Genomic DNA, 27667 nt, shown 5'->3' with positions numbered 1-27667 from the left:
TAGTATCTGATCTCATTGGTTTTCATCACTTGGTATAGAAATATGAATAAAACCCTTGCGACATATCTTTTTTGTACTTGTGAAGCGATCATTTGCAATATATTTTGGTCGGTTTGTGTAAATTCGTGGTATTAAATAACTGATAAATAATGTTTAAAAAAAAAGATTGATTCTCGTAGATTCAGTTTTGCTCGAGTCGTTTCAATCATGGAAAAACCTTCAACTTTGTTACTTTTTTAATAAGCATTATATCTTATTCGAATTTCTACAAAGTATATAAATGAATACACATATTTTTTATCTTAGACCTTTTACATTTCTGCGATTAAGCTGTTTTCATCACGCGATTCGAGTCATGTAATTTATTTGCTAACATACAAAAAAAATGATGACTAATGTGTTTTATTTTAATTTTCTCTGAAGAAACGATAAATTTAGAATTATACAGAGACAACGAAATATTCTTACAACTTTAAAACCACATAAATCTCCGCGTATCGCTCTGACTTATTGGCTTTTACAGTCAATGGGGTTTAACAACGTATACCACATTTGTGCGTTTATTGAAATACTCTGTTATGCTTTAACCGCACACTGCAACCGATATCCGGGCACAATTGCGATCGCTTCAATTGAAGCTTTTCGTTAAATCCGGAAAGTCGTTTAACATATGTATTGGATATCCCATTTTCTAATATGGTTAATCACGCCTAAAAGAAGTGAATAAGTTTACAAAATGAAATTATTACTTGTGTTATATTTGTTTGCAAACAACTTTAAATTGTGTTCTTTGTGGTTCTTCGATGGCTGTTCGGGAGGTGTAGATCAATGTGATTGGTTTTCATGGGAGACTTGGAGCTCATGCAGTGCAACGTGTGGAGGTGGAAGTCAGTCACGAAAACGGTCGTTATGTTGCGATACGGACTGGGAATTTGATGAATGCAAACGCAACTGTCATTTAGAACATGAAGATTCGTATGAGACCCGTGATTGTAACACGCAATGTTATAATGGCGGATGGTTTTTGTCCTGGAGTTGTAAATGTCCAGATATTTATCATGGCAGTTGCTGTCAGGAAGGTAACCATTGTTATATAGTATTGAAAAGGTTGTAGCAGTAGTAGTGGTAGTAGTAGTAGTAGTAGAAGTAGTAGTAGTAGTAGTAGTAGAAGTAGTAGTATAATGAGCAGTAGTAGTAGTAGTAGTAGTAGAAGTAGAAGTAGAAGTAGTAGTAGTAGTAGTAGTAGTAGTAGTAGTAGTAGTAGTAGTAGTAGTAGTAGTAGTAGTAGTAGTAGTAGTAGTAGTAGTTGTAGTAGTAATAGTAGTAGTAGTAGTAGTAGTAGTAGATATACCACCGGAACTTAGATTAACCCATTTTACATCATTCAAGAAGAGTAGTATTATTGATTTACATATGTAGCTTGCTGACAAAGTTCTAAGACATATTATCAGAGTCGTAATAATTTTTTTGCTTGTGTAAATAATTTGTGTACATAAAAGTAACACATTTTCCTCATGATTATAAAATCTTCATTCATAATTTACTTTCATTCATTATGCACATTAAAATCAAAAATATTAATCGATTAAGCTGCCTTTTCCCCATGTTTAACACGTTGTTAAATATAAATATAGGCGCTGTCCACAAATTATATATTTTGGCATGTTACAATTAAATCAGTTGTGATGGCGTCATTTTATTGAGAAAAATGAATCGGAAGAAATACGTTTATTTATATTCAAAAAATTGTGAGAATTGAGTAAATACCATTGTGATTTGAATGCAGTGTTCTTACTTGAAACGCATCATATGCTATCGCATGTATAGTAAAATTACGATTGATCAGGACCAAATTGAATATTTGTGTTGTTTCAATTTTAGCGGTAAGATGTGTATAAGGAACAACTACTGGCAATTTAGCTTTTAGCAATTATGGTATATAATTCATGCATTCACGTGTAGACCCCTGTGTTGTTGTTCTAGACAGTAATGCAGTGTACTTTGTGAAACGAACGGTGTGCTCTGTCGAAAAATATTAAGGTGTTAATAACCGCATCGCAACCTCCGTTTTTCATGTTCAGCAAATGATTGCTAACTGGCGCCCGCGGATTTATTGATGAAATATCAAATGAAATCAATGGCTTATTATTCCCGTGTCTTTCGATAATCTGTATAGATGCCGTTGTTAGTGGTTCTTTATTCCACGATGCAGATACATGACCGATAATAATTGTTTGAATGTGAATTATCTCGTATGCAAATTGCTTGTTATAGATTTTTTTATTTTCTAAGAATCAAAACAAATAATTTCGTTAACTTACTATAATTTTATTTTACTGTAAGTTATGTTTATAATTCAGTTTTCGAAGTTCCGCCTCTCGATAATTGCTTAAAGCCACACACCTTGAAATGAAATACATGTTAATAAATACATGTAGATGCACTTTGAAAATGTGCGTAATTGTCATTAAATCTATAGCCTAATTAGCAAGTTATTTATTTATTTATTTTTAATTTTAAAACCATATATTCTTTATTTCCTCCGATATCGAAGATTCGACAATTTCGACGATTTTAAACCGAAAGTAGGATTTCTAGACGTATACGTCCATTTCAACAAACGCGATTATTTTTAAGTTGTAAAGCGCCAAAAGACGGATTTCTACCTTGTAACCAACATATATATTTAATTGGAATAGATAAAGTATGCTTCTTATTTATACTTAAATTATCTTTCCTTTCAAGGTGTGTGGCTTTAAATATCGCTTCATGATTTACGTTATCGCATTCATTTTCGTGAAGTTATATTAGAGCAAACAATGAAATCAGCTTTTTTGTCTCAAGGGAAATACACTCAATACAAAAACGCTTGAAGCTTACATAACTAAATGCCTAGCTTCGTAATTGGAGTAATTTAAGTACTTTACAATATCACTTACAATTGATAAACATTAAGTTGCAAATACGTACATTTACATTTACGGTCGAAGAGAACGCTTTGAAACGTGAATTAAACTTCTAAAACTACCTATTTTTAATGTAGAAAGGTTTCCATCAGTTGTTTTTTTTCATTAATAGATCAATTAATGGGTATAATCCAAAAATATTATATAAAGTATCCTTTATTTAAATGACTTAATTTCTTCCAACAACATATTGATTAAGTAAGGAGTAATTGGTTATAAAATTAATGTCAAAGTGTTATTTTTATTTATTTAAGATTAAGAACATTTAAAGGTTTAGTATACTATTGACAATGAGTTCATGCTTTTTCTCTATTGTACCCAATATAAAAAATCAATTTGTATCATTTGCACTGAGCCCGCGTTCTTCTATTTGTACAAAAACGTATTTAAGTATTTCTACAGAAGTGAAGGAAGTGAAAATATGTCGATACCGAATACGTATAAACATGGCGAAAACACGCAAATATGTTGAAGTAGACAATTGGATCTCTGATATCAGCGGCAAGTTAAAGGGATCTTTTCACGCTTTGGTAAATTGACAAAATTGAAAAAAGTTGTTTCAGATTCGCAAATTTTCGTTTTAGTTATGATATTTGTGAGGAAACAGTAATACTGAACATTTACCATGGTCTAATATAGCCATTATATGCATCTTTTGACGATTTTAAAACCTAAAAATTATAAAGCGTTGCAACGCGAAACGATTGAATAATTTGGAGAGTTCTGTTTTTGTCGTTAAATTTTTGTGAAACTACGAAGATTGCTTATTTAAGGTATAAAATACGTAGGTTTATCTACTCGGCGGAATAGCTCAGTAGGCTAATGCGTTTTTACTTCAGGACTCTGGCAGGACTCCAGGGGTCACTGGTTCAAAACCTGGTCCGGGCAATGTTCTTTTCCTTTTTTTAATTTTATTCTTGATTTTTTACTGGAGCTTTTACGATCCAATGTTTACATTTATCGATATAAAGCATTTAATGAATTAGTCAAAAAATGCCAAAATCTGTGAAAAGGCCCCTTTAAGCGTACTTCCTTATTTACTTATCTCACAAACTTGAGACTTACGATTTGAAACAACGCTTTGCTGATAAAAGAGCAATGTTGTTTAAATTTGAAGAATAAGATGTCTCCAACGTGTAATTTGAAAACTGCTGCATCACAAATACCTACGAGGCTATGCTACCAAACAGATCGACAGAGCGACATCTACCTAAGGTTATCATCAACTGCACGCTTATTTTAAATACCTGCATATATATCATGTAAATCACACTACAATCGATGTATGAAATGTAGGGCGATTAATTTAAATGAATTAATTATTGTAATCTGTAAATTCCTTAAAAATATCTCATTGCCTTTCCATTGGTTGAAGTTCAGTGAAGATGTAGACATGTTCAATGAAAGTGCTCATTTTAATTTCATAATTTTCGAGCGTAATTTCCCACGTTTATCAAACAGCATAGCATGTTTGAGCGAACAATGGTTTCGACAATGACGTAATAATACTAAATAGACCCTTTTAAAATTCACCATATCTAGTTCACTTAATAAACCGAATCGAGGACGAGACTTTTAATTTGGAAGCTGGGATCGGCGATTTAGAGGCATGTTTTGTTCAGTGGATAAAATATTAAATAAAATAGCAAAGTGTTGTTTGATTTGACGCTAGACTCTTTAAAGTTTAAGCAACTTAATTTTGTCTAATGGAATATTCTTCATTGCTTATAATGCAATAAATATCTGGAAACCCAAAATTCATAATTCGGATACTTCTTTTCCCTGCTGAACATCAGTGTTTTAAATCCATATTTAAATCATTTTATACGATGGGTAATGCACATAACAATGATATTATTTCAATATTTATGATTAGAATTATGAAGGCAAACATTCAGTTTATATTTTTGCAGACAATGTTTGGTTTATGAACATTAAACACCTCTAATCGGAAAAATTGTTCATTAAGTAGGTTTAATAAAATTGCTAGTTATATATGCGGAATGCGTGCCCAATTTGGTATATGTCATTTTACTAAATAATATTTTTTAATTCTGAAAAATGTAATTGTTTGATTATCGTGTCAGCCCAGGATTTGACGAAACATTTAAAGCCACACACTTTGCCCCTGACTTTGAAATGAGATACGTGTTAATCAATACATATATATGCAATTTGAAAGTGTGCAAAATTATCATTAAATATATAGCCTAGTTAGCAAGTAATGTATTATTGTTCAAACAGTACAGCTTTTAAAACCGAAAGTATTATTTCTAGACGTATACGTCCATTCATTTCGACAAATGCGATTATTTTTAAGTTTCAAATCGCAAAAAGACAGATTTCTACCTTGTAACCGCAAGATATATTCTAATTGTCATAGATAAAATTAAATCTATAGCCTAGTTAGCAAGTAATTTATTATTTTTCAAACGGTACCGCTTTTAAAACCGAAAGTAGGATTTCTAGACGTATACGTTCATTTCGACAAACGCGATTATTGCTAAGTTTTAAAGCGCTCAAAGACGGTTTTATACCCTGTAACCACCATATATATTCTAATTGGCATAGATAAAATATGTTATTTATACTTTCATTTACTATGACAAATAAAGTGTGTGCCTTTAAGCATCGAATTAACATAGAACAAGAAAAGTCCAATGATTTGGTCGTTCTTGATATCTCATTTGATTGTGCATTCAAAATATGCTTTTACGCATAAATCATCGGATAGTTTTATCATACTGTGACATTCAATTTATGTTAAAACAAATAGCCGATGCGTTGTTCGGAGTAAAACAAAGATTACTAAACAATAATATCTAAGCAAGTATCGAAATGCAGTAATATAAACAGTAACATTAATAATACTAACTTGAATATAACACCTCTGTACTTACTGTGTTTCTGAACTTCGTAAAACTCCATATAAGAGTCGATGGTTTGCTAATTATATTTCTGGTACTACTTAAGCAAAAAGACATGTGTTTCTGAAAAAAATCAATCACAGAGATAAAAAGTGGGCATGCTACTTCTTATACTTGTTTAGAACATCATGAGTAAGACAAAAATTAATGAGGATTTATTAAACTACTTGAATTAATAAGTGACCGAAATTGTACATTACCAATCTGATAACGATATTTTGTACTTTCGAATAAGACATTTGATTGGGAACTTAATACTGAAGATAATGTTCAATTTGTTTAATACCATTTACTGAACGGTAAATATAGTAGGTCTGATAACGTACCTTAAGAGTCTTGCGTTGTATTTATGGTAATAGCTTCTCAAAAGTTAACAGTACTTTGATTAATAAGCTTTTCCAGAACTTTCCAGAAGTCAATGTATGCAAATGTGAAATCAGGACTTACGTATACATGAGCAGTTCTCCCTTAGAAGAGATTATTAAAAAATAGCCTCCAACCAACCTAAGTCTCATACCGATTTAAATCAGAATTTTAATTGACTTTAGACAATTTAAACAATTATCATTTGAAAGAGCACCATATTGGTAAAATGATCAGGCAATTAAACGGAATGATTTGACAATGTGTGCATGTCTGTTCAGCCTATGCTTCATATACGTTTCCGAATTGGGATCACACGTTTCCGAGATCTCATACGAAGAGAAACAAATTTCGAAGGTAGATAAATCTTTGCAAATCACAGAATTAGAATCAACTTTAACTACTCGCATGTCCACCCTATAATAATACCGCGAACACGTATCAAATTCGGATAAATACTGTAAATTCTTAAGAAATTGTGCGGAAAATGGAAAAAATCATTTGAACATGAGTAAATTTTAATGAAAGGGAATTGACCCTATTAAAAATCATTTTCACTTAACGACATGACAATATGCGGATGACAAACCTGTAGGGATACTGCATATATTGTTTCATCTAATTCTAATCATGAGTTCATGTGATCTGACAAGACAACCGGGAGGTTAGGGTTTCAATCCACACCGTCGGAGCGGTCTTTAGATCTCTTTCAAAGACACCAAGTACTGGTTTTAGATCCAGGAAACGGACTCAAGAGGGTTTCAAATAAGCCTTAAACTTTCGATGCAAACGAGCTAAAATAAATAGGTTTAAACTTAAGGTAAGGCTGGAGCGGCGCAACCTGACAATGTATGCATGTCCAGCTAATGCACAGGACGAATGTCTTAAAATTCGGATGTTTGGTTTGAGAGATCAAACGCTGAGAGAAAATACTATTTTAATTGTAATGTCTCCTTGACGGGTCATTAGAGCGGAATGATCGGAAAATCTGGCCTTCATGGACTATTTACTCATTCTTACGAGGAGCATGGTAAAGCAATTACTTAAATCTGCAACATGAAAAAGCAGTACACGTATTTATAAAAGCTAATAATATATCGGCTGTTATTCTCTCTATTTAAATTGTTAGTTTTTTATAATTATAAAGCTGATATGGAAGTACAAATTAGAATTATGAACGAAAACCTGTATGTGCAATACACATGTTGCACTTTCGATTTAGATTGTATATTGTATATCTTTTATGATTATAATATTGAATAATGATAAGTAATTGATGTCATTTGATAATAAAATGCTCATTCTGTAAATGAATTTCAGTACATAAATTCTGATCATTCTCTCTTTGTAATTTGAATAGAGTTGACAGGTTGTGTTACTCATATTTGGGAATGTACTGTACAATTCACAATATTTTTAATGAAGTAGCTTTGTGTGCGCCTACAAACTTTGTTAAGGAGGATTGTTTCAACAGATTTTAAACTTACAAACACGTATCCAAATAGATATACCAGCTAACAAAAAATGTAAGGGGAGGTGCAGAGAGCTACACCATCTTATTAAAATCTTTAACTACAAGAACGCATGAGCCAATTTGAAAGCAAATTGTCAACGATTTATATGTACGAACCCGTCGTTGGAAATGGTTACATGAACTATAAATAGTATAAACTAAAGTGTGCTATTAATTAACTGTATTTTGTTTTGTTTTAAGTTAGGTTTGTGACTTAGTTAGTTAAACGATTATTTTCTAGAAATCGCCTTAATACTTTCACTACTGTATTCAAATTCATGATTTTGTTTCTCTGGAATGTGATGAATCAACATTTAAAGTGTATGTTTGCGAAAGCCGGTAGTCGTCATAAGATGAAAATAAGTACTTTGGGAAAACAATAATCCTTGAATAACAGGATATTTTTGCAAATACTTGCATGTACGTGCATATACCTTGTGATAATACACGTTTTGATGTTTGACTTTCTAAACATGCATCAAACTTTTGAACATGCAAATACATATGTATGAACGCTGCAACAGTTTATCCTTGCTCTTTCAAGCTTTTTTCGTCAACATACACTTTTGACAAAGCCGTACTTTTGCCGATCTTTGTGTAAGTTTTAATGAGATATACATGTAAAGTATGTTAAGTTTTTGGTGGTTTAGTTTTTGAAGTGTACGATAATAACTAATATATCACTTTTTGATTAACGATATCGTAGTTAAAGATCATGAAGTAACATTAAAGCAAGCACAACAATCAGCTTCATTGTTTCCATCGAATATAACTTGAAAAAAACATTGTTTGAAGTTTTTATATTCAACGCGTGTTATCGTAATTTCATGATAATATGTACTTAAAGAAAGCCTTGATCAACGTTATTTTACTGATAAGTGAATTTACTTTGGTGATACGGCTACGTGATTAAGTTATATTTAAGTTATCTTGTTAACTTTTCAATATACATTCAATAAATTAAAATGCTGATTGTTTGAATGTATATGAAAGCGGTAAATTATTGTTACTATTTAAGAAAAAAAACATTCTTGGTTTTAAATAAATAGCATACAAATATTTTATGAAACAACAAATGTAAATCAGAGGGCTTAATCACATCCTTAAACTTATCTATGAAGTTTGTTTCTATATTTTTACTCTTTGCACACAATCTTGAGGCTTAAATTTCAGTCGTAGGACAGTTTTTTATACTTCCTTACGTACGTACCTTAAAAACTTAAGATTTACGGTTTCAAAAAAGCGTTGATGATCGAAAAGCATTATGGATTATTTTTAAGAGATTACATACAGCACGTGCAACAGTTTGTATAATGTAATGGTTATGTGTCTATTCAAACGTTTTAAGACCAACAGTGAGCCTCTCTAACTATAGAATGATCTATGAAATTGTTGTATTCGGAATGACGTGTTACAGTTACAATTAGTTATTGAGTTGTTATTCAGTAGTTCCGGTAAAACTGCTGAATCAATTGTTACCGATTAATATGTTTCTTGAAATACAACTTATCTTTATTGAAATAGCATTGCTGATTAAACACGATTTCTGTTAAGGCCAATAACCAGATAGATAAGATATCTACTCAACGATATAACTGTTAACACATCTGGGTATACCTGTTTATACAAATACTTTGTTTGTTGCTTTGTGTGGTGTGTTGGCATTCACGACCATTTAACTACTGACTGCAAGTTTCTCGATGCTAGATATAACACTGTAATGTTATCTAACAAGATACTACCTTTTACACCTGCTCAGAGCACCTTTTCAACAAAGTCACCCGACACACAAATACTCTTGATTTGTGCGTCGCAAAACACCCTTCCCCATTGACATGTACCAGCTGATCACAGGAATCATCGGTCATAAAATAGTACTCTGTCTGTACAGCTAATTTCGCACGCCAGGCGTAGGTTCTAGCTCTTCAAGAAGTATTAGCGTTCGTTACTATTTAAAGTATATAAGCTGTGTCATAATTAAGGAGTTAATTCAAAACGCCAATTTTATCATCGGCATGGTTAACAATACTTATACACTTTCCGTGATGCAGATGTTTCATTCATTCATTAGTGAGTGAAATATAAAAATTACAATTAAGTATTTGTATTTGCGTAGTGTGTGACGCAAAAACGAAACTATTTATTTGAGCATAATACAGTGTGTCGCATCTCGAAAAAATATTTTAATATTATCTTATTAATTGATTTACCTTTTCCTACTTAACTGGTGTATGAGTATTCTATACGAGGTCAGATAAGACATGTTTCATTCATTTCAGTACATACTGTATGGGTACAATTACTGACAGTAAAAATAAAAACTATTTGACTTCCTACCACCACTTGCCGTTTACTGTTGTAAAGGAACCCGATTTATTGGAAGTTAAAATGTGTCATATTTGAGTATTAAAATAAGTGTCGATTAGCTGTCAAACTTTTTTGCGCTGTCTTGTTGTGGGGCTTTTAGTTTCACATGGTTTAATCTTTAAAAACGGAATCGACCTCATGTAACACTGGAAACACAATATTCACCCAGGTGTATGATATTCATTAACACTATTAAAGTAAAGAACTGTTTATTATATGTTTTATTTCTTGCACGCTGTACTGTTTGAATGCAGTTTGTCCCGATATCAACCAGTGCATTGAAAGACATTGCACTAATAGATACGACACTACATGTAAGAAGTGCAATGAAGACAAAGTCATTTTCACCAGATGGAACAGCGATCGAGAATGTCAACGTAAGATTAATAATACTTATATATTTAAATAAATTGTGTTTATTGTTGCTGTTTTTGTTGTTTTTTGCCTTATATTTATTTCACAAACAGAAGACGTTAAGTAATTTTATGTTTTTAAAACGTAATAAATTGTTAAATGTTTATTTCAGGAATGTGTGCTCCCAACAATCATTACTGCTGGCCCGGAACGTGCGGTACTAATGGACTGACAAAAGACTGCCAGTGTGCAGAAGGTTTCATTCAAAGGTCAACAGTTAATGATAATGATATCAATGCAGGAGAAACAACATGTCAGCCTAATAAACCTCCAAATATTTTAAAGTGTAACACGGTGGCTGTCGGACCAAATGGTGATAAGAAAAGAGCCAAAAATCCACAGGGCATTGACTCGTCCGATTGTGATCAACTTTCGGATATGTATGGCAATTTCCAGCCAGTTACAATGGAGTTTACCATGTTTTCAGAATTCAGCGTGAATATCTCCATTTATGAAGCTGTAAGACCACAGTTCGTTGTTGAGGAAAACTTTGGAATTAGCGATACTACAGTTCACGTTGAGGTCAAGATCGTGTCAGGTAAAGTATTAAAACGCTTATGTCTTGAATAAATATACAACTACTAATAATGATTTTTCTTCTTTTGTACGATTCAACAAATGTCAGTATTAAATTGTATGTAGGGTTATCAACGACAATATCGTCGCACAAACAACTTTTGGACAGGATATCAAGTGCTAGCATTAATCACACGCATGAAGACAAGGGCAGCATAATCGTCAACGACGCCGCGTATGACCTTCAAAATGGACAGCGGTAAGACAAAGAATCAATCTTTCATATCAATGTATAGTATATGTTATTATTTAAAATACAACTTTTAAAATGTCTAAAGTATGGAAAACATTATATTTAAAAAAGGCAAAACTGTAGTGCAAACTGTTGAAGCATGAAGTATCAAACTAACTGACGCAAACGCATTTATTTAACCAAACAAATCCAGTCGAATAAAACTTTTATTAGAGAAATCTAACAATTGAGATGGTCAATTTATATATAAGAAATACAAATATATATTAAATCATAATTTCTTAAAAAGAATGGCCGAAAAGGTTTCAAGTATGAATATCGGTTTTATGATTTCTTAAAACATATCTTGTATTCATTATCACATATGTTTTATTTATATGGCTTAGCAACTTTCTTAATATCGAATGTTTATCAAAGGGTTTAACACCTTAATAACATTATTCTTGAAAACTATTTATGTAATAAACTGTATTCCTTGGAAATGTAGTTATAAAGAAATCAAAATAAGTAAATGTATAACTTAAATAAAGCCGAAACAGCAAACAAAAGCGCAAAGATCGTGATGACTAAATACGCAGCAAACCTTCCAATTGAAAAAACTACTTGTGCGATCTATGTCGTATGCACTTCCGCTCTAGATATTTTATTCTGAAAGTAAATGCATACCCAAAACCTTTTAAATCAACTAGCAAATACTCTTTTAAGCAAATGCCACGTTTAATATTTTTTGCATAATCGTTGGTGTGCAATTAACACCGAACACAACAGAGAGTCGAAACTAAGATAAATTATGTCCTATTACTTATGAAATGAATCATATATCAAAATAACTTATTCCATTCCATATGTATGTTTCAATATTAAAAATTAACATAAAATATCACTATATGAGAATAAAATAAAAAAAAATCAAAGAAAGCATGCATCATTTACAAGAAATATAAACGCTATGAAACAACTAGTCGTTTTGTATTTGTTTGTGCATTTCTTCAATATTTCAGTATCTTCCCTTTTTGTTAACATCATACATAATACATTATCCCAAATATCTACTAGAAATTAGACCTATATCGGTACAAACTAATCGTAATATATGTCTAAGAAACAGTTATGAAATGTTGATTTAACGTACCAGCATCGTATCTATTTATAATGCATTAAATAAAAGAGACAAAATTGATGTTGTTTCAAATAAATGATATGTAAGGCATATTCGACTTCTTATCGCGATGGAATAAATAGTGTATCACTTATTAAGACTCTATTGAAGTACTTTTATATTTCTTTGTTTTAGACTGTGTTTGGTTTTCGAAGCAAATGCAGGAGGGTTTTTAAGAAGCAACAATACTGATGGGGGTACTTCTGGACCAATCCCTTATACGAAAGTAACCAAGCAACGAACAGTATGCTTCCGATATGATGATGCTCCGCCGAAACATTGCACGGATCTGGGAACCTGTTTGATTGAGCCCTTGTCTGTAACGAATCGAATCACAAGATCCGCTATGTCAACAGCAGAGTTCGATGGTTGGGTGGACCCAATTCCAAGTGGAGGACTTTCTGGTACTGCCTCGTCGATAGAAAGTTATGAAATTATGGTAAATGAAGTTCCGCCATCAAATGGAACATTAAAGATCAGCACTCAAAGTACATTTTTAAGCAAACTAAATTCCACTACCACCAACCTGCAGCTTAACTTAACATCCACTTCGCCAAGGCTTTATTGCATAACGCTGGAAGTGAAAGATGTTGCAGATAACGTTCGCCATGCCCGAAGATTCCTGTTATACGACTCCTCCAGCTATATTGAAACATGGAAGGATAAAACATTCCTGTTTGATTCAGCATCACCAAGTACTAACTTCGTTTGGCAAACCCACCATAATACTATTTGTCTCAGTTGGAGAGATTATTTCATAAACGTGTTTTATCTTCATAATAATCTTCTAGATCCGATTGAGGCAAACGAAAATATTACTGGAATGTATGAACAGTCAACGGGACTTTTACCTGTAAGCGGAACACCAAATGTTCATGGTATTATCAAATATTATGTCTCATGGAAAATTAATGATGAAGATTTCAATTCAGAAAAGCTTGTTCCGGACTTTCAGAGTCAGAGTTTTTGTACAAGGTTAAACGTGTCAGATGGACAAACTTACACGTTCAACATACGTCCAGTAGATATAGTGAACAACACTTACAATGAGTCAAGAACAGTTAACATCGACCGATCACATCCTCACATCAACAGTATTTGGTTGAAGAAAGATGGATATGAGACGTTATATGTTCACAACAGCACTGACCTCTCCAAGATGCAGATGACCTTTGATGCGTTGGACCCCCACAGTGGACTGCGCACGATAAACTGGGTGTTTGGAATTGCCGATACATCTACCGTGCTCACACAAGGACATCTGGCTGTTAAAAAAATAAATGTATGCAAACGAAGTTATTAGAATGTATTGATGGTGCCTTTCTTTTTTATAACTTAATCAGACATAGTTGTATCCAAATGTTTACTGACTCTTTAATCAATACCTTTATATATTTAATCCGTTTTCAGATGACATGTCCGCCTGACTCTTCTGATTGCAATTGTCCAAAGCTAGGAACATGTGAATTTATCCATTACTCTATTCCACTCAATAAGCTGGTTGCAGAGGATAAAAATAAAGGAAACCATAACAGAAACTACTTTTTCACAATAACTGTTACCAATAATGCAATGTTATCAACGACAGAACATGTTGATGTTCTTATAGATGAATCTCCGCCCGAAGACGGGGTAGTGTTCGAAGGACCTGTCGACTTTTATGATATTGATTATACGAGTGACGATTCTTTTCTTGTACATTGGCATAGTTTTATCGACCACGAAAGTGGAATCAAATTTTACAGGATAGGACTTGCCGACATTTGTTTGACAAAGAAAGACTTTTACAACATTAGTGAGGTGAATGCACGTTTTACTTACACAGAACTACCTTTTCAAGAAACATCTGTTCGTCTCCCTGCAAATTTTACAGGAAAAAGATTTGTAACAGTGTTGGCTCTGAATAATGCAATGGAAGCGTCAAATCCCGTTTGTTCTGATGGAATAACTCGCGATATGTCCGCTCCTGGAATACGAAACGTCACGTTACAAAATGCGGCGTGGTCCGAGAGTATTGTTTGTCATAAAGGACAACCTTATTTACTGCATTCAAACTTAAAGAAGGTCCCTCTAAATAACACGATGATTTGTTCAAATCTTTGTAACGCAACACTTGAAACCGCGATAGGAGACTATTTGCCAACTTATTCAGCTGCAAGCAAAGATGAAGAGATTTCTAACTTCCTTTGCAGAAACCTTCCTTTCTACAAGAATGAATCTATTGTCTTCCTGCCTTCTGATCATATAGTTCTTGAATGGGATGTCGAAGAAAGTGGCAGTCAAATTGAAGACTTTTTTGTTGGATTTGGTTTAGACGCGACAGAAACAAACTCTCCGAGTTTGGTTGCCTATATGTCTACTCAGCGAAAGCCATTTTTCAGGCGCAAACATGAAGGAATCGGAACTAATGAGCTGTTTTATATATTCATCAAAACTGTTAACAAAGCTGGTTTGTCAAGCATTTCAACATTGGGCCCTATCCTTATCGATCAAACACCACCGTTATACAATAATATTCCAAAAGTCACTTTAGAAGAAAGCCATATCATGTTTGCCTGGGAATTCAACACCTTTTATGACGATGAACAAATTGCGCAAATTAATCAAATAATGTTTCAACTAGGTAAGACAAACCTTTATTTTATGTGTATTGAATGTGTTGAATGTTTTACACCTCATAAGGATAAAGACTTTTGACATGGATTATTTTCAATATTATCTCTGTTTATCACAGGCCACGACGAAAAGGCGGTTAGTCCACTTCTTGAATGGAGATTAGATTCGTCGTCGCCATGCCCGCCGTATTCTGGAGGCTGCATCCGGTATCCTATTTCTCGTCTGCAGAATCAAGACACGGGTGATGGTTTACAGTTCCATCTTAACCTCCACATATACAACAATGCTGGTCATTTTACCTCCATCAGAACTGAACAATTCCGACTGCCGTCTACATATACACCAGGGCAAGGTATTGTGTTTGATGTAGACCCCGAGGAGACTAATACATCAACGGATATTGACATCCACTTTACGGAAAATGTTTTATGTGCTTGTTGGATGGGTTTCAAACATCATGAGAACGTTTCACTTGAAGTTGGAATAGGTTCGAATTCTACTACGGATGATGTGGTTGAATTTAAAAGTATTTCGTCCGACATCAACCAATTTTGTTTTAACTCGACATCATTTGTCAACATTGAGGTTAACTTTTTCCTTATCAGGGCGAACTGTAGTGGTGGGTCAACAATATCGTCTTCCAATGGAGTAAAAATATACCAAAGACAAACACTGGAAAGTGAACTGCGTGTGAAAATAGGTCCAAATTGCCTTTCCAACTTTGAATATAGAACAAATGTTTCTTTGAATAAGTATAGCACCATCACCATACTTCCTTTTTCTCTGTCAATCGGACAAAGGTACGCTTTGTTTTCAGAAGGCGAAGGATCGGAAAATATTGTTAACATTAATGGAAAAGATTGTATTATTAAAAAACAAGCGAATGTCTATTATTTAACACCATTTACAGAAAAGCCTATTCTGCAAATTAAACATAGCTATCTTACTGAACAAAACTTGCTTTTAAAAGTCAATAGATGCCCATTTGAGAGCAGCCAGCCAGTCAGCAACCAAGTAAATATTAGTTGGATTCTTACAAACGTGACAAATCAGGGTCTGTTATTTTCGGTAGGACTATTTGAAGTGTTAAAAGACAATGGTTTTGTCATGGAGAATGAAGTAGTGCCTTTTCAAACACCAGTTGCTGCAAATAGTTACACATTCCTCTACGTTTCGTTAGACGAAGAAATATCTTATCAGGCAAAGGTGAGGATCTGTAACAATGTGAGATGTCTTCGACCAATCAAATCCAACATATTCACTGTTGATAAAGAAGAACCTAGAATTTCTATCACAAATGCGGAGCTCAAAGTTAAAGCAGCTGGGGATTGCGTTCAATTAACGGCGTCATGGGAATTAACCGGAGATATAAAACGTATTGGTTTTTTTCAATGGTCACTGAGTCGAGACGACAAAGGGAGTCACCTTCTCTCTGCATGGAATAATGTACTGTCTACAGGCTCGTCAGACTTAAAGGTAAAGTGTAATGTGTTCTTCGACATAGTAATAATATATGACAACGTATTTTATACGCTTTTGTCCGCTTACAATTTCGTATCGCAATACATTACAGCAGTAACAATTTTATATAAAATGATCACAGGTAGAGGCATGCGTCGACCTACCGGACCATGGTCATGTACGAACTTTTTTGTGTGTTCGCGTATTTTTATTGAGCGGATTATCAAGTACGAATTGCCAAAAGACGACAAAAGATTATAACGAATCATACACGATTAATACTGTCTATGACTTCGATACATCGAAGGAGAGCTGGACACAAGTACAAAAGGTGCGCACACATTCTAATGTATTCCAAGCCATTGGGCACTTAAAAATGAATATGTTGTTTTCATTTCAATGTCAATGATTGGAAATCTTGAAATTATTTATTAATGCTCAACAACCTGTCCACAACTCATATTATAACTACGAACATTGATGATGTCACATTATCGTGTTGTGCGTTATTTAAAGGGGGCGATCAATACTGAATATGTTTTCAGAACGGAGCACATCAATTTGTATTTAGAGACTTGCATTTTATGAATGCTTATTATTCGTCATAGTTAATTATCTGTGTAATTCAATTTTTATCCATATGTAGTCAATTTCAATTATTTCATTTTAAATTTCATACAACAGTCTTTGGATATCTGTCGTTAAAGACATGCTTACCATGCATTTTAAATTTTACAGATGTTACTTAGTTCAAACATTGGACAACAGTACTCTCTACTTCACGATTCCGAACTAAACATAGGGAGTGCCAACTCAGCAGTAGCTGGTGCTCTTATGTACGCTTCCGAACGGCCGGTCGCGTGGTATCTCATGAAGACGCAAAATGTGCCAGGCAATTGTGAAAACGACTTAAACTGTATCGTAAAATATGATACACATTCTGGTTATGTGGAATTTAACAGGAAACATATATCTCTTAATCAAATTTACTATATATGTGCATATTCCAATACCACGGAGGTTCACAGAGAATTGTTCACTGAGACATTGGGTGAGATATTATCTTGCAGCAATGGCTTTGTACTGGACAGCAGTCCACCAACAAAAGTTCAGGCAAAAGTCCAAAACCATCAAGGATTTATTACAAATCCACAACGCGTCTTGGTGACTTGGATCGGATTTGATGACAACATCGACGCTTGCGTATTCGGATACCCCAGCAAACTACGTGCTTTTTCTATTGGAATAGGTAGGAACGTTATATGTCATAAAAGAGCTTTTTTACTACCTATGTTAGCATGGCTTTTATTTTGTGCGATGCCCTGTTACACGTTTTAATCATTAACATTCAGGCACACACTCAGGAAATAACGGTATAGCTGATGTCGTAAGAACAGGATTAGAATCCTCGGCAGTTATAACAATGCAAAAACTGCCAGATGGAAGTGCAGTGTTCTTCACGGTGAATGGTACGTAATGACATATATTTTAGTTTGTATTTATTTTATGAATATGTTTGTGTATTGTTAAACCTTGTTTATATTTGGGTAGTCATAATTAATTTATAAAAGTCATCAATTCGAGACAAATATAGTACAGAGTTTTATCATTTCAAAGTCGCTTGGTAAGTAAAAAACTATAATAATGGTATCTTTTGCAGAAAAATATAATGTCATAAATAAAAGTATTACTTAAAAACCTTTCAAGTCTTTAATTAGAATTGTTAATTTGACGTATTCCAAACCGACATGTGACTATTTTTTTAATGTCGGTGGCAATATTGTTGAGCGTGATATCGTTTAAATTTCGATTGAGATCGTTGGAACACGATTGAGATCGTTGGAACACGATCTTAATCTTTGGAATAAAGATTATCAAAAAATGATGGAAAGTCAATGTTATGCTGGGTGGTAGTAACAACGACAAATAAGACCTTCCCAACTCTTTGTTTCAGCTACCGATTACGCGGGCTACGTCTCAAGTTCAGACTCTTTGGAACTGACCATAGATACTTCACCACCTGCACCTGGCTCAGTCACAATTCTGAATAATCTTCAAAGAAATCAGTTCATTAACCACGAATTAGCAAGTTTCCGGTTCGAAGGGTTTTCGGATCCACACAGCGGTATAGATTATTTCAATGTAGGCGTTGGAACAAACGAAGGAATGACAGATATTGTTTCAGGTCGGATAATATATACCGACTATATGGAATTGAATCTCACCGACCTTATTGACGGGCATCCGTATTTTATTGTAGTGCAGGTAACTTATTCAAATGCAATTTCAATAGTAAAGTATTGCTTGCATTGACCAATACCTCTTTAATAGTAACATTTAAGCATTCGTTAAACAGGCGGTGAACCATGCAGGTCTGATTTCACGACTTGTATCAAAAAGATTTGTATTGGACCGAAGTATTCCCAACGGAGGACATGTTCTCGATGGAATTAAAGGGAAGCAGGTATTTTCAAATCATATGTGTTATTTTAAAGTTGGATTTATAAATAAATTAACTTACCACGCTTGACAATAAAAACAAGTATTATAGTGTATTGTTGTGGATTTTTAAAGGGATCTTTTCACGCTTTGGTAAATTGACAAAATTGAAAAAAGTTGTTTCAGATTCGCAAATTTTCGTTTTAGTTATGATATTTGTGAGGAAACAGTAATACTGAACATTTACCATGGTCTAATAGAGCCATTATATGCATCTTTTGACGATTTTAAAACCTAAAAATTATAAAGCGTTGCAACGCGAAACGATTGAATAATTTGGAGAGTTCTGTTTTTGTCGTTAAATTTTGTGAAACTACGAAGATTGCTTATATAAGGTATAAAATACGTTCAACATGTGTACTCGGCGAAATAGCTCAGTAGGCTAAAGCGTTTTTACTTCAGGACTCTGGCAGGACTCCAGGGGTCACTGGTTCGAAACCTGGTCCGGGCAATGTTCTTTTCCTTTTTATTAATTTTATTCTTAATTTTTTACTGGAGCTTTTACGATCCAATGTTTACATTTATCGATATAAAGCATTTAATGAATAAGTTAAAAAATGCCAAAATCTGTGAAAAGGCCCCTTTAAGGTTGGCAATAACAATATTTGCTCATCAAGTTCAAAATGGAAGGAATCATCAGTTTTTGTATCAATAATAGAAATGTTAACAAACAACTTAAATTGATTAATTATTGTAGTAAATACACATTTCGAATAAATATTTTGTTAATATCATTTAGGACATAGACTTTCAAAGTAGCACCGATGTAATTCATGCACACTGGAAGAATTTTGACGATCCAGAAAGCGGTTTAGCATTCTATAAAGTTGGTCTTGGGACAGATCGTTATGTAGCAGACATAAGACCGATGGTAGTTTTTGGAATGATGACTGGTATTTGTTGCCGTATTTAAACGTTTTTTTGTCTTTTTCTGCACATTTTGTCAATAAGTTGATACGGTAATGTGTTTGTTACAGACTTAAACGTAGTCAAATTGAAAATGTATAACCAATTGGAACTTACTTTCATTATAATTTGATTCATATTCTGTGAATTTGGAAACGATATTGTCTGTTGATATATAAACATGTATATGTACCCAACAAACAGATAACATATCATATCACGGTATAACAAATTGTTTCAATTCATCTTAATATATTTACTTTAAAGCCAGAATGTTTTCATACATTTGTCAGATGTTTTCTGGAATGGTCCATTCACTCCCGGGCAGAAGTACTTCGTTACTGTAGAAGCCTGCAACAAGGCAGACCTTTGTACCAGACGTTGTTCGGATGGCATAATAGTGGACAATTCCCCTCCAATACGCGGACTTGTGCGTGTAGGTCCCGGTGATGGCCATAGCAAATATCTTGGACATCGGTTTGTATAATAATGTGAACGTGTTGGCACACAATCTTGATTTATCGTTCAAATTACGTGTAAAATCGTCGTGGTTCCCTAATTCGTGTGAAGTAGTTCTATTTCATAATTTTGGTACATACATTTTACTGTTAGGAACTATGCGGCGGTTGAGTTCTCTGAATGTATTATTAATTGCTTTGCATTACATTGTTTCACCTTTATCTACATATATTTTGACGAGTGCAATATTGAAATGTGGTTTGTTTAAAAATAATAGTAATGTCTACGTTATTGATGTTATACAAAAGGCTTACAATGCTTTTGTAGGTCGTATATACAGATAAACTGGCAAGGATTCGAAGATCCTCAGTCGGGTATAGATCACTATGAAGTTTGCGTGTCCACTCCGAATGAATATTGCGATGTTTTGCATCGATCAAACAATCTTCTGCATTCTTCTATCATCAAGTCAAACATAACACTTCCTAGGAACACCGAACTAGTGGCAACAGTATGGGCCTTCAATCAGGTCGGCATGAATGTTTCTAAAACGTGTGACATATTTGTTGTTGACGACTCCCCGCCAGTCGTCAGAAAGTCCCCAACATTTTTGGTAACATACAATTCAGCTCATGGTAAATTTTCTCAGTGGGAAAAATCCATTATTCGTTTAGAATGGGAATTTGCAGACGACATAAGTCCACTTGTCCGACATGAAATTTCGCTAAAAACACATCATGAAGGTCATACCCCAATCGAGCATTTGATTTTAGGATCTGAACGCCACGTGACTGTCAGTTTAGATGGGAAGAATTGGCTAAATGACGGGGACAAATACTACGCTGTTGTAACGTCCTGTAATGCTGCAGGACTATGCTCGTCAGACAGAACGCCCGATCTTTTAATTGATTCTACTCCACCACATTTAGGCGGCTTTAAACCTCCAATGACGTGGACACATTTTAATGATTCAAATGGTAATATAATTACTAATGTAACCCTTACATGGTATGGATTCCACGACCAAGAGTCCGGAATAGAACATTTTTACATAACTGTGTCGCGGTTTTATGGTCTGGATGAGCTATCGACTGGAGTTATTACTGTCTCGAACAGCAATCAAAGCGAAGAAATTCGTGCATCAATTACACTGTCTGAAAAACTCTTGGCTGACGATCGTATAGTTTTGTCAATATGGTCACACAACAACGTGGGCCTGAACAGTTCAATTTCAAGGATCACTGTCACTGTTATTTCTAGCACGACCAGCAGCGGATATGGGATTTTAGAAATCGAAAAGCATTCATGCGACGTACATTTTTGTAACAAGGACTGCACCTGTGCAGTAATTGGTCGTCCATGCGTAGATGTTAGCACAAACCTTACATGCATTAACATGTCTCAAGAAGAGGCCCTTGCTCAGAATTTACCTGTATTTAATGTATACGCTGGACTCCCCCACGAGGTTCTAAATACCTCAGCGTCGTCAGCCTGTCTCAGCGGTCATTGGTCACGAACCGATGGTGGAATAGTATCGCAGAACATTCGTCGCTTTGAATGGAGTATTGGAATATTCAATAAATCTGTTGGTGATGGAATCTATGATCTGCAACTAGAAAATCCTTGGACAGACATTGGTCTGAGATCGGAATTTATCCACTGCATGCCTATCAATCGTACGTTTATCCACGAAACTGAATACGTTGTGTATGTGAGAGCATGGTATGAGGCAAACGAATACGCTTTGTTTGAATCGTATCCGATTATGATAGATCAAACTGGGCCCAGTGGTCGACGTGGTCGTTATATCAGAGAGGGCAACTGTATTCAGGACTTGGACTTTATTGACTGGACGGACTCAATCATTGCCTGTTGGGACGGGGTGTTTAATGAGCCGCAGAGTCGTATTGATCACTTCAGTGTTAGCGTTGGAACTTCTCCTCACAGTAAGAACACAATTAGTATGAAACGTATTAAATATATTTGTTCTTATGCAGACGTTGTCGCATTTTTCTCAAAATATAGGGGTTACATGTTTTTAATGTGTGTTTCTACTGCTGATATTTGTGTCGTTGTTTTTAACTATTTTTCCACATTCTTTTGAAATCTGTAAAATGTATATTTCAGGCGATGATGTACTGCATCAACAAGATGTCGGACTGGCAACAAATATAAGTTTAGACAACCTATCTCTGAAAATAGGAACACGATATTATGTTACTGTTGTATCTGTAAATACGGTTGGGCTACACACGGCGTTGGTTTCGGATGGGTTTGTAATTGATACGGACAATCCAATTGATGGGGTTGTATTTAATACAAAACACCACAAAAACACCGCTTTCCAGCGATCAACAAACACCTTTGAAATGTCGTGGCACGGATTCCAAGATCACTATTCTGGCATAAAATACTACATGGTGGCTATATTAAATGTCAAAGAGTATAACAGTACGAATATAAGCTTTACGAATGTCGGTTTGCTGACCGCCTACACATTCACGAACCAAAACCTCAAACACGGCGAGTCCTATTCGGGAATCGTCAAGGCGGTTGACGCGGCAGGACATGAAAGCGTAACTGTATTCTCTCCCGCACAATTGGTCGATGAGACCCCACCAAAAGGTTTTAATTGTGAATCAACACAACAATTATCAATTGATATTTCTTATAAAGTGAATAATGATGACTATGCCGTTGTTGCCAATGCCACATTTATCAAAGATAACGTATATTACATAAGTGGAACTATCCGAAGTTTAAAGTATGATTTATACCCAGTCTTGACAATCGACCGATTCAGCGTACCATTACCATTTGAAAAACAAAACGGTGGAGCATTACGATACTATTATACCTTTATATCGCAAGTTACCGGAGTACAATCCATCGAAATTGCGGTCGGAACAACTGTTGAAGACGAAATGTTGCAACACTTAAACGTTGAAGAATGCATTTTGCTGTCTACAAATAATTCCAATGCCATTTCCTTGAAGCAAATTGGACCTTATTCTGTTGCAGTGAGTCTATTGATAATGGATGCAGAAAGTGAAATCAGAACAGTAAGTAGTTGTTATTGACATATACATATTTTTTGTAATATATGTGTATATATTTTACTAGCTATATTTATGATATTTATATGCTTGTTATTTCGACAGGTCTCTCTTGGAGCCGGTACAACCAAAGGAGGATTGCAAATAAAAGCACTAAATCAAATTCATCATAAAAATAATGTTGGAATTATTTGTGCACATTTCGAGCACGGAATGTCGTTATATGTTACTGCAATAGCTGAAAACCATGCGGGACTCAAAACCGTGTTTCATTCGGAGCAAGCAATTATTATTGATCATACATCCCCCATTCTTCACGATATTGATGTATATGTGGCCGTAGACAGAAACAGTTCAATTTCATTACATGCAACTTGGAAAGTCAAAGACGATGAGAGCGATGTACTTTTCTGTAAATATGCTGTCGGTTTGTACACATTTGTACTTTTTATGCCACCGCCATGATAATGATGAAAGGCGTTTTAGTTATTAACTCTGTTCATGTGTTTTTGGTGGGTCGAGGGAAATTTGATTTGTCCGTCTCATTACTTTATCGTTTATGTTGCTCGCTAAGGCAAGGCAACAGTGGATACATAATTGTGTGCATCGTCACTATGCATGCATTGCGAATGTTGATTTTCGATTCATGTCCATAACGTTTTTTTGCATAATGGATTTTTTTTAACCTAATGACGCATGATTGAATTTTGAAATAGAATCGGATGACGATCTTGTTTATCAAAAGGCGACATGCCGCGCGAAAGAATTATTTCCCTCGCGTTATGGGCAATTTACAAATTAGAACTCGAAGTTTGTTTTTATTCTTTATGTTTGAAAATAAATCAAAATGTTCATGTCCGGTCCACTCTTTATCTAAATAAGCTTTTAACTTGTTTTTGCATTTTGAGATTCAGAAAAACATTGGCATACATGATCAGTTTATGACGTTCATTAGCTATGTCCCTCGCATAAATGTGCAAATTACAGATATGTTATAGGTATAATGTGTTGGAAATTTACATACCTTTCATAAACCTCAAATTTCATTCTTCGTTATATATCGTTCGCATAATATATACTGTATAACATTCATTGTGTCAAATGATATCTAGCCTGCGTTACCGTGTGATATGGATGCCCTATAGTCTCTGTTATAATCTTTTATGACTTTGGTTTTTGTAGCCAGTTTAAATTATAATTACATTAAATATTCATTCAGACCTTGTTGAGTTTTCTAGTGACGCATTTGAAAAGATGCAATTCCAATGTTAAGTAAATATAACTTATAACTCTAAGTTTCATTAAACGAGATTCATATACATCGTATATTATTGGACATTTTACTTTTATAGGATCTGCAACTTTAACAGGTGATATTCAAGCAGAAACGGATTCGGATACACTGCAATCTTTCCAGTCAGACCTGAATAACCTTCATCATGGCGATATAGTCTATGTTACAGTAATATGTGTGAACAAAGTTGAACTTGCAACAACATCAGTATCCAGTCCAGTAACCATTTATCTTGAACCACCTATCAGTGCGCAAGCGTCTGTCCACTTTATGCCCGTCAGTCAAGAATCTACTTCACACATTGACCCATTATTCAGTGAACCAGCTTGGCAGTCAAATGCCAGCATGTTGCAGCTGGAATGGATAAACTTTGAGGACCGTTCGTTGATAACGTCGTATAGATACCGTATCCATAGTAACGGCCAGATTGCTGTGGACTGGATGGATGCGGGTTTCAAGGATACGATTTCTAATCTTAACTTGAAATTAATGTCAGGTCAGACATATACGGCTGAAGTGAAAGCTGTCAATGGAGGTTACTTCAACAGTTCCAGTATCCAGTCGTCTTTGGTCCTAGTTTCGGAACCACCAGCTCTTTCAGGTCTGGTGTTTGTTGCAGAGTAATGCAATACCTGTTTGTTGAAGTACGACTCGTTTATGTTAGATCGGTTGTTTTAAATTGAATAGGAATATCAGTATTTTTTTCAAAACAATTCAACCCACAGAATTACACTTAATTTAGTTCAGTTTATGTAGCGTATGCATGCAGACATTGTTTCAACAAATATATTTAGGTGTAAAAGGTTTATAAAAGTGTCAACCCTCTCGATTAAATGCCAGCTGTTTTTCATAATTATACATTATAGCTGGTAAATATATTAACGCCCGATTTCTAGCCTTGTTTCCGAATGCTACGTAAAGGCAAGAATTTTAACTATGCAACTTTTCAATATTAACGTGTGGCGCTCAAAACTCTGACCCCCGGAAGCGAACACCCTTACCACTATACAAGATATATGCTTCTTACAAATCTATAACCAAACGTTTTACGTGGGTAAGATTAAATGGTCATTTCTCGCTCAGAGTCCGTACTGGAAACAGTTAGATTGATTAAATAATAACGATTGCATTCTTGGCTGGCGCTCTGCATGTAAGAACGAATCGGGAGAACGATATTCATTAATAAATATATCTGTGCTGCCTCTGATAGTTTTGGGGTGTCAATATAAACAATTTATTGTAAACATTTGTCTGCATGTTAAGGAACAAAGCGTTTGAATATTTCTAGGTCAACCAGTAGCTGCTGTGTTCGAACAAGGTACACTCAAATTAAACTGGAAGGACGTCTTCAACACTTTCCCTGGAGTTCCCCACCACTACAGTCTGGTTGTCGGGTCCAGAGACGGATTCTCGGATGTCACTGAAGTCATCTATACACGTGATCACGTGTATGACGTCATCGTTCCGTCATCAACGTTGGTCTCGCCCGATCTGAGCGAGATGTTTCTAAAAATCACGTGTACCTACAGCACGGGATTGTTTTCAATCTATAGCACGTCATATAAACTGTGATATATGTAAATGAAAAGTAATTTAACTGGTACGTGTATGTGTTGTTCCATTAATGAAAAACACACAATTATCGCGTGTTATTGCAGCGTTGTGTAAAAAATATAATTTCTTTTAATATTATTACAATTATTGTTTTACCAAAAAGATGAACAGAACATAAAAAACACAATGATTTTGTTGTGTTCAATAAAACAGAAAGATACATTTTGCTGTTCCAAACGATAAGGCGTTTCTGTATTAGTATGCTTGAGTGCTTTACAGTGCTAATCTGCACATAGTTTATATTTTGCTTGTATAACGTATAATATTGTTTGTTCTATGTCCTTTAATTGTCAGTGATGGTGTACCTGCTGCACATTAATTATTTGATTTTGCATGTGTTTGTTTAACTCAAACAGATTTTAAGATAAACTTGAATTAAAACTGTTGTTGATAAGTTTTATTTTTAGTCGGATCTTAATTCTTTAAGTATATGTTATATTTTAAAGATACATAATCAATAAAAGAGCCTATTTACTTACTCTATATAGATATTACAAGGTATTATATTTGTTTAATTGTTTGCAAGTATGAAAATATATCTTGTATGGTTATAAATAAATTGTTTTTATCATTAAGATGTTTTGCTGACTTGTTAACTTGTCAATGATACTGTGTGCTTGTTGTTCATAACATACTACATTTTGCTTTTTAACAATTCATTCCGTCCGCTGGTGTAATATTACGCCTTCATTACTGTTACAGTTGAGCGTGATTATGCTTTGCTTTTTATGTTTTTATCGTTGTTGTTGAGGTTGTTAAAGTGTTTTAGTCAGATCTTTATTGTTACACAAATATATGTTATATTTTATAGATTCATAATCAATAGTACATCCGCTCCGTTTCTTACAGAAATAAACATACTTTGATTTTATATAGTTTGAATAGGTTTTTTTCAGAATGAATATGTAAAGTGATCATTTTGTATAGTGCGGTGTTGGTTTTAGTTTTCTTTTTAAATTAAATAACCAGAATGCATTATATTGTTAAGTTTGTTGTTTCTGTCTGAATAGAACTATTTTCAATTTAATCAGGAACAAAATATAATTTTTAAATCACTTACGAAAAGAAAGGTGTGGTACAATGTCGTTCATGTCATGTTAATGTATGTACGGATAATAACAGCCGAATCCAGTCATAAGTGGAAGAAATGTAAGGCTAGATTTATGTATTTTTTAACAGCGCATGTACGTAAGATTGACTTACCGAACATGTCGGTACTCTAAGTTGTCATGTCGTTTTACAAAACATTGATATAAGATACAATTATTTAAATCGAAAACCGTG

General features: G+C 34.3%; 1 protein-coding gene across 2 annotated transcripts in view; it reads left to right on the top strand.

Moving 5' to 3' along the window:
- LOC127857946 (uncharacterized) overlaps positions 1–27363 on the top strand; it is a 39359-nt gene extending 11996 nt beyond the window's left edge. Inside the window, exons 1-19 of one of the 2 annotated variants that reach the window (XM_052394724.1) lie at positions 601–1079; positions 10391–10513; positions 10663–11088; positions 11193–11325; positions 12614–13760; positions 13889–15101; positions 15213–16570; positions 16698–16886; positions 17294–17804; positions 17908–18024; positions 18510–18820; positions 18912–19019; positions 19794–19947; positions 20254–20437; positions 20747–22365; positions 22547–23481; positions 23581–23902; positions 24828–25370; positions 26058–27363. In XM_052394724.1, the coding sequence (XP_052250684.1) occupies positions 737–1079; positions 10391–10513; positions 10663–11088; positions 11193–11325; positions 12614–13760; positions 13889–15101; positions 15213–16570; positions 16698–16886; positions 17294–17804; positions 17908–18024; positions 18510–18820; positions 18912–19019; positions 19794–19947; positions 20254–20437; positions 20747–22365; positions 22547–23481; positions 23581–23902; positions 24828–25370; positions 26058–26341 (10020 nt within the window). In that variant the 5' untranslated portion in view covers positions 601–736 and the 3' untranslated portion in view covers positions 26342–27363. Of the gene's footprint in view, positions 1–600; positions 1080–10390; positions 10514–10662; positions 11089–11192; positions 11326–12613; positions 13761–13888; positions 15102–15212; positions 16571–16697; positions 16887–17293; positions 17805–17907; positions 18025–18509; positions 18821–18911; positions 19020–19793; positions 19948–20253; positions 20438–20746; positions 22366–22546; positions 23482–23580; positions 23903–24827; positions 25371–26057 lie in introns of those variants that run through there. The other variant, XM_052394723.1, reaches the window with a different exon arrangement.
- The last annotated feature ends 304 nt before the right edge of the window (positions 27364–27667 follow it).

The sequence above is a fragment of the Dreissena polymorpha genome, chromosome 14 (genome assembly GCF_020536995.1).
Source record: "Dreissena polymorpha isolate Duluth1 chromosome 14, UMN_Dpol_1.0, whole genome shotgun sequence".
Lineage (NCBI taxonomy): Eukaryota > Metazoa > Mollusca > Bivalvia > Myida > Dreissenidae > Dreissena > Dreissena polymorpha.
The sequence above is the reverse complement of the archived record's forward strand: the minus strand, read 5'-3'. Positions and strand labels throughout refer to the sequence as shown.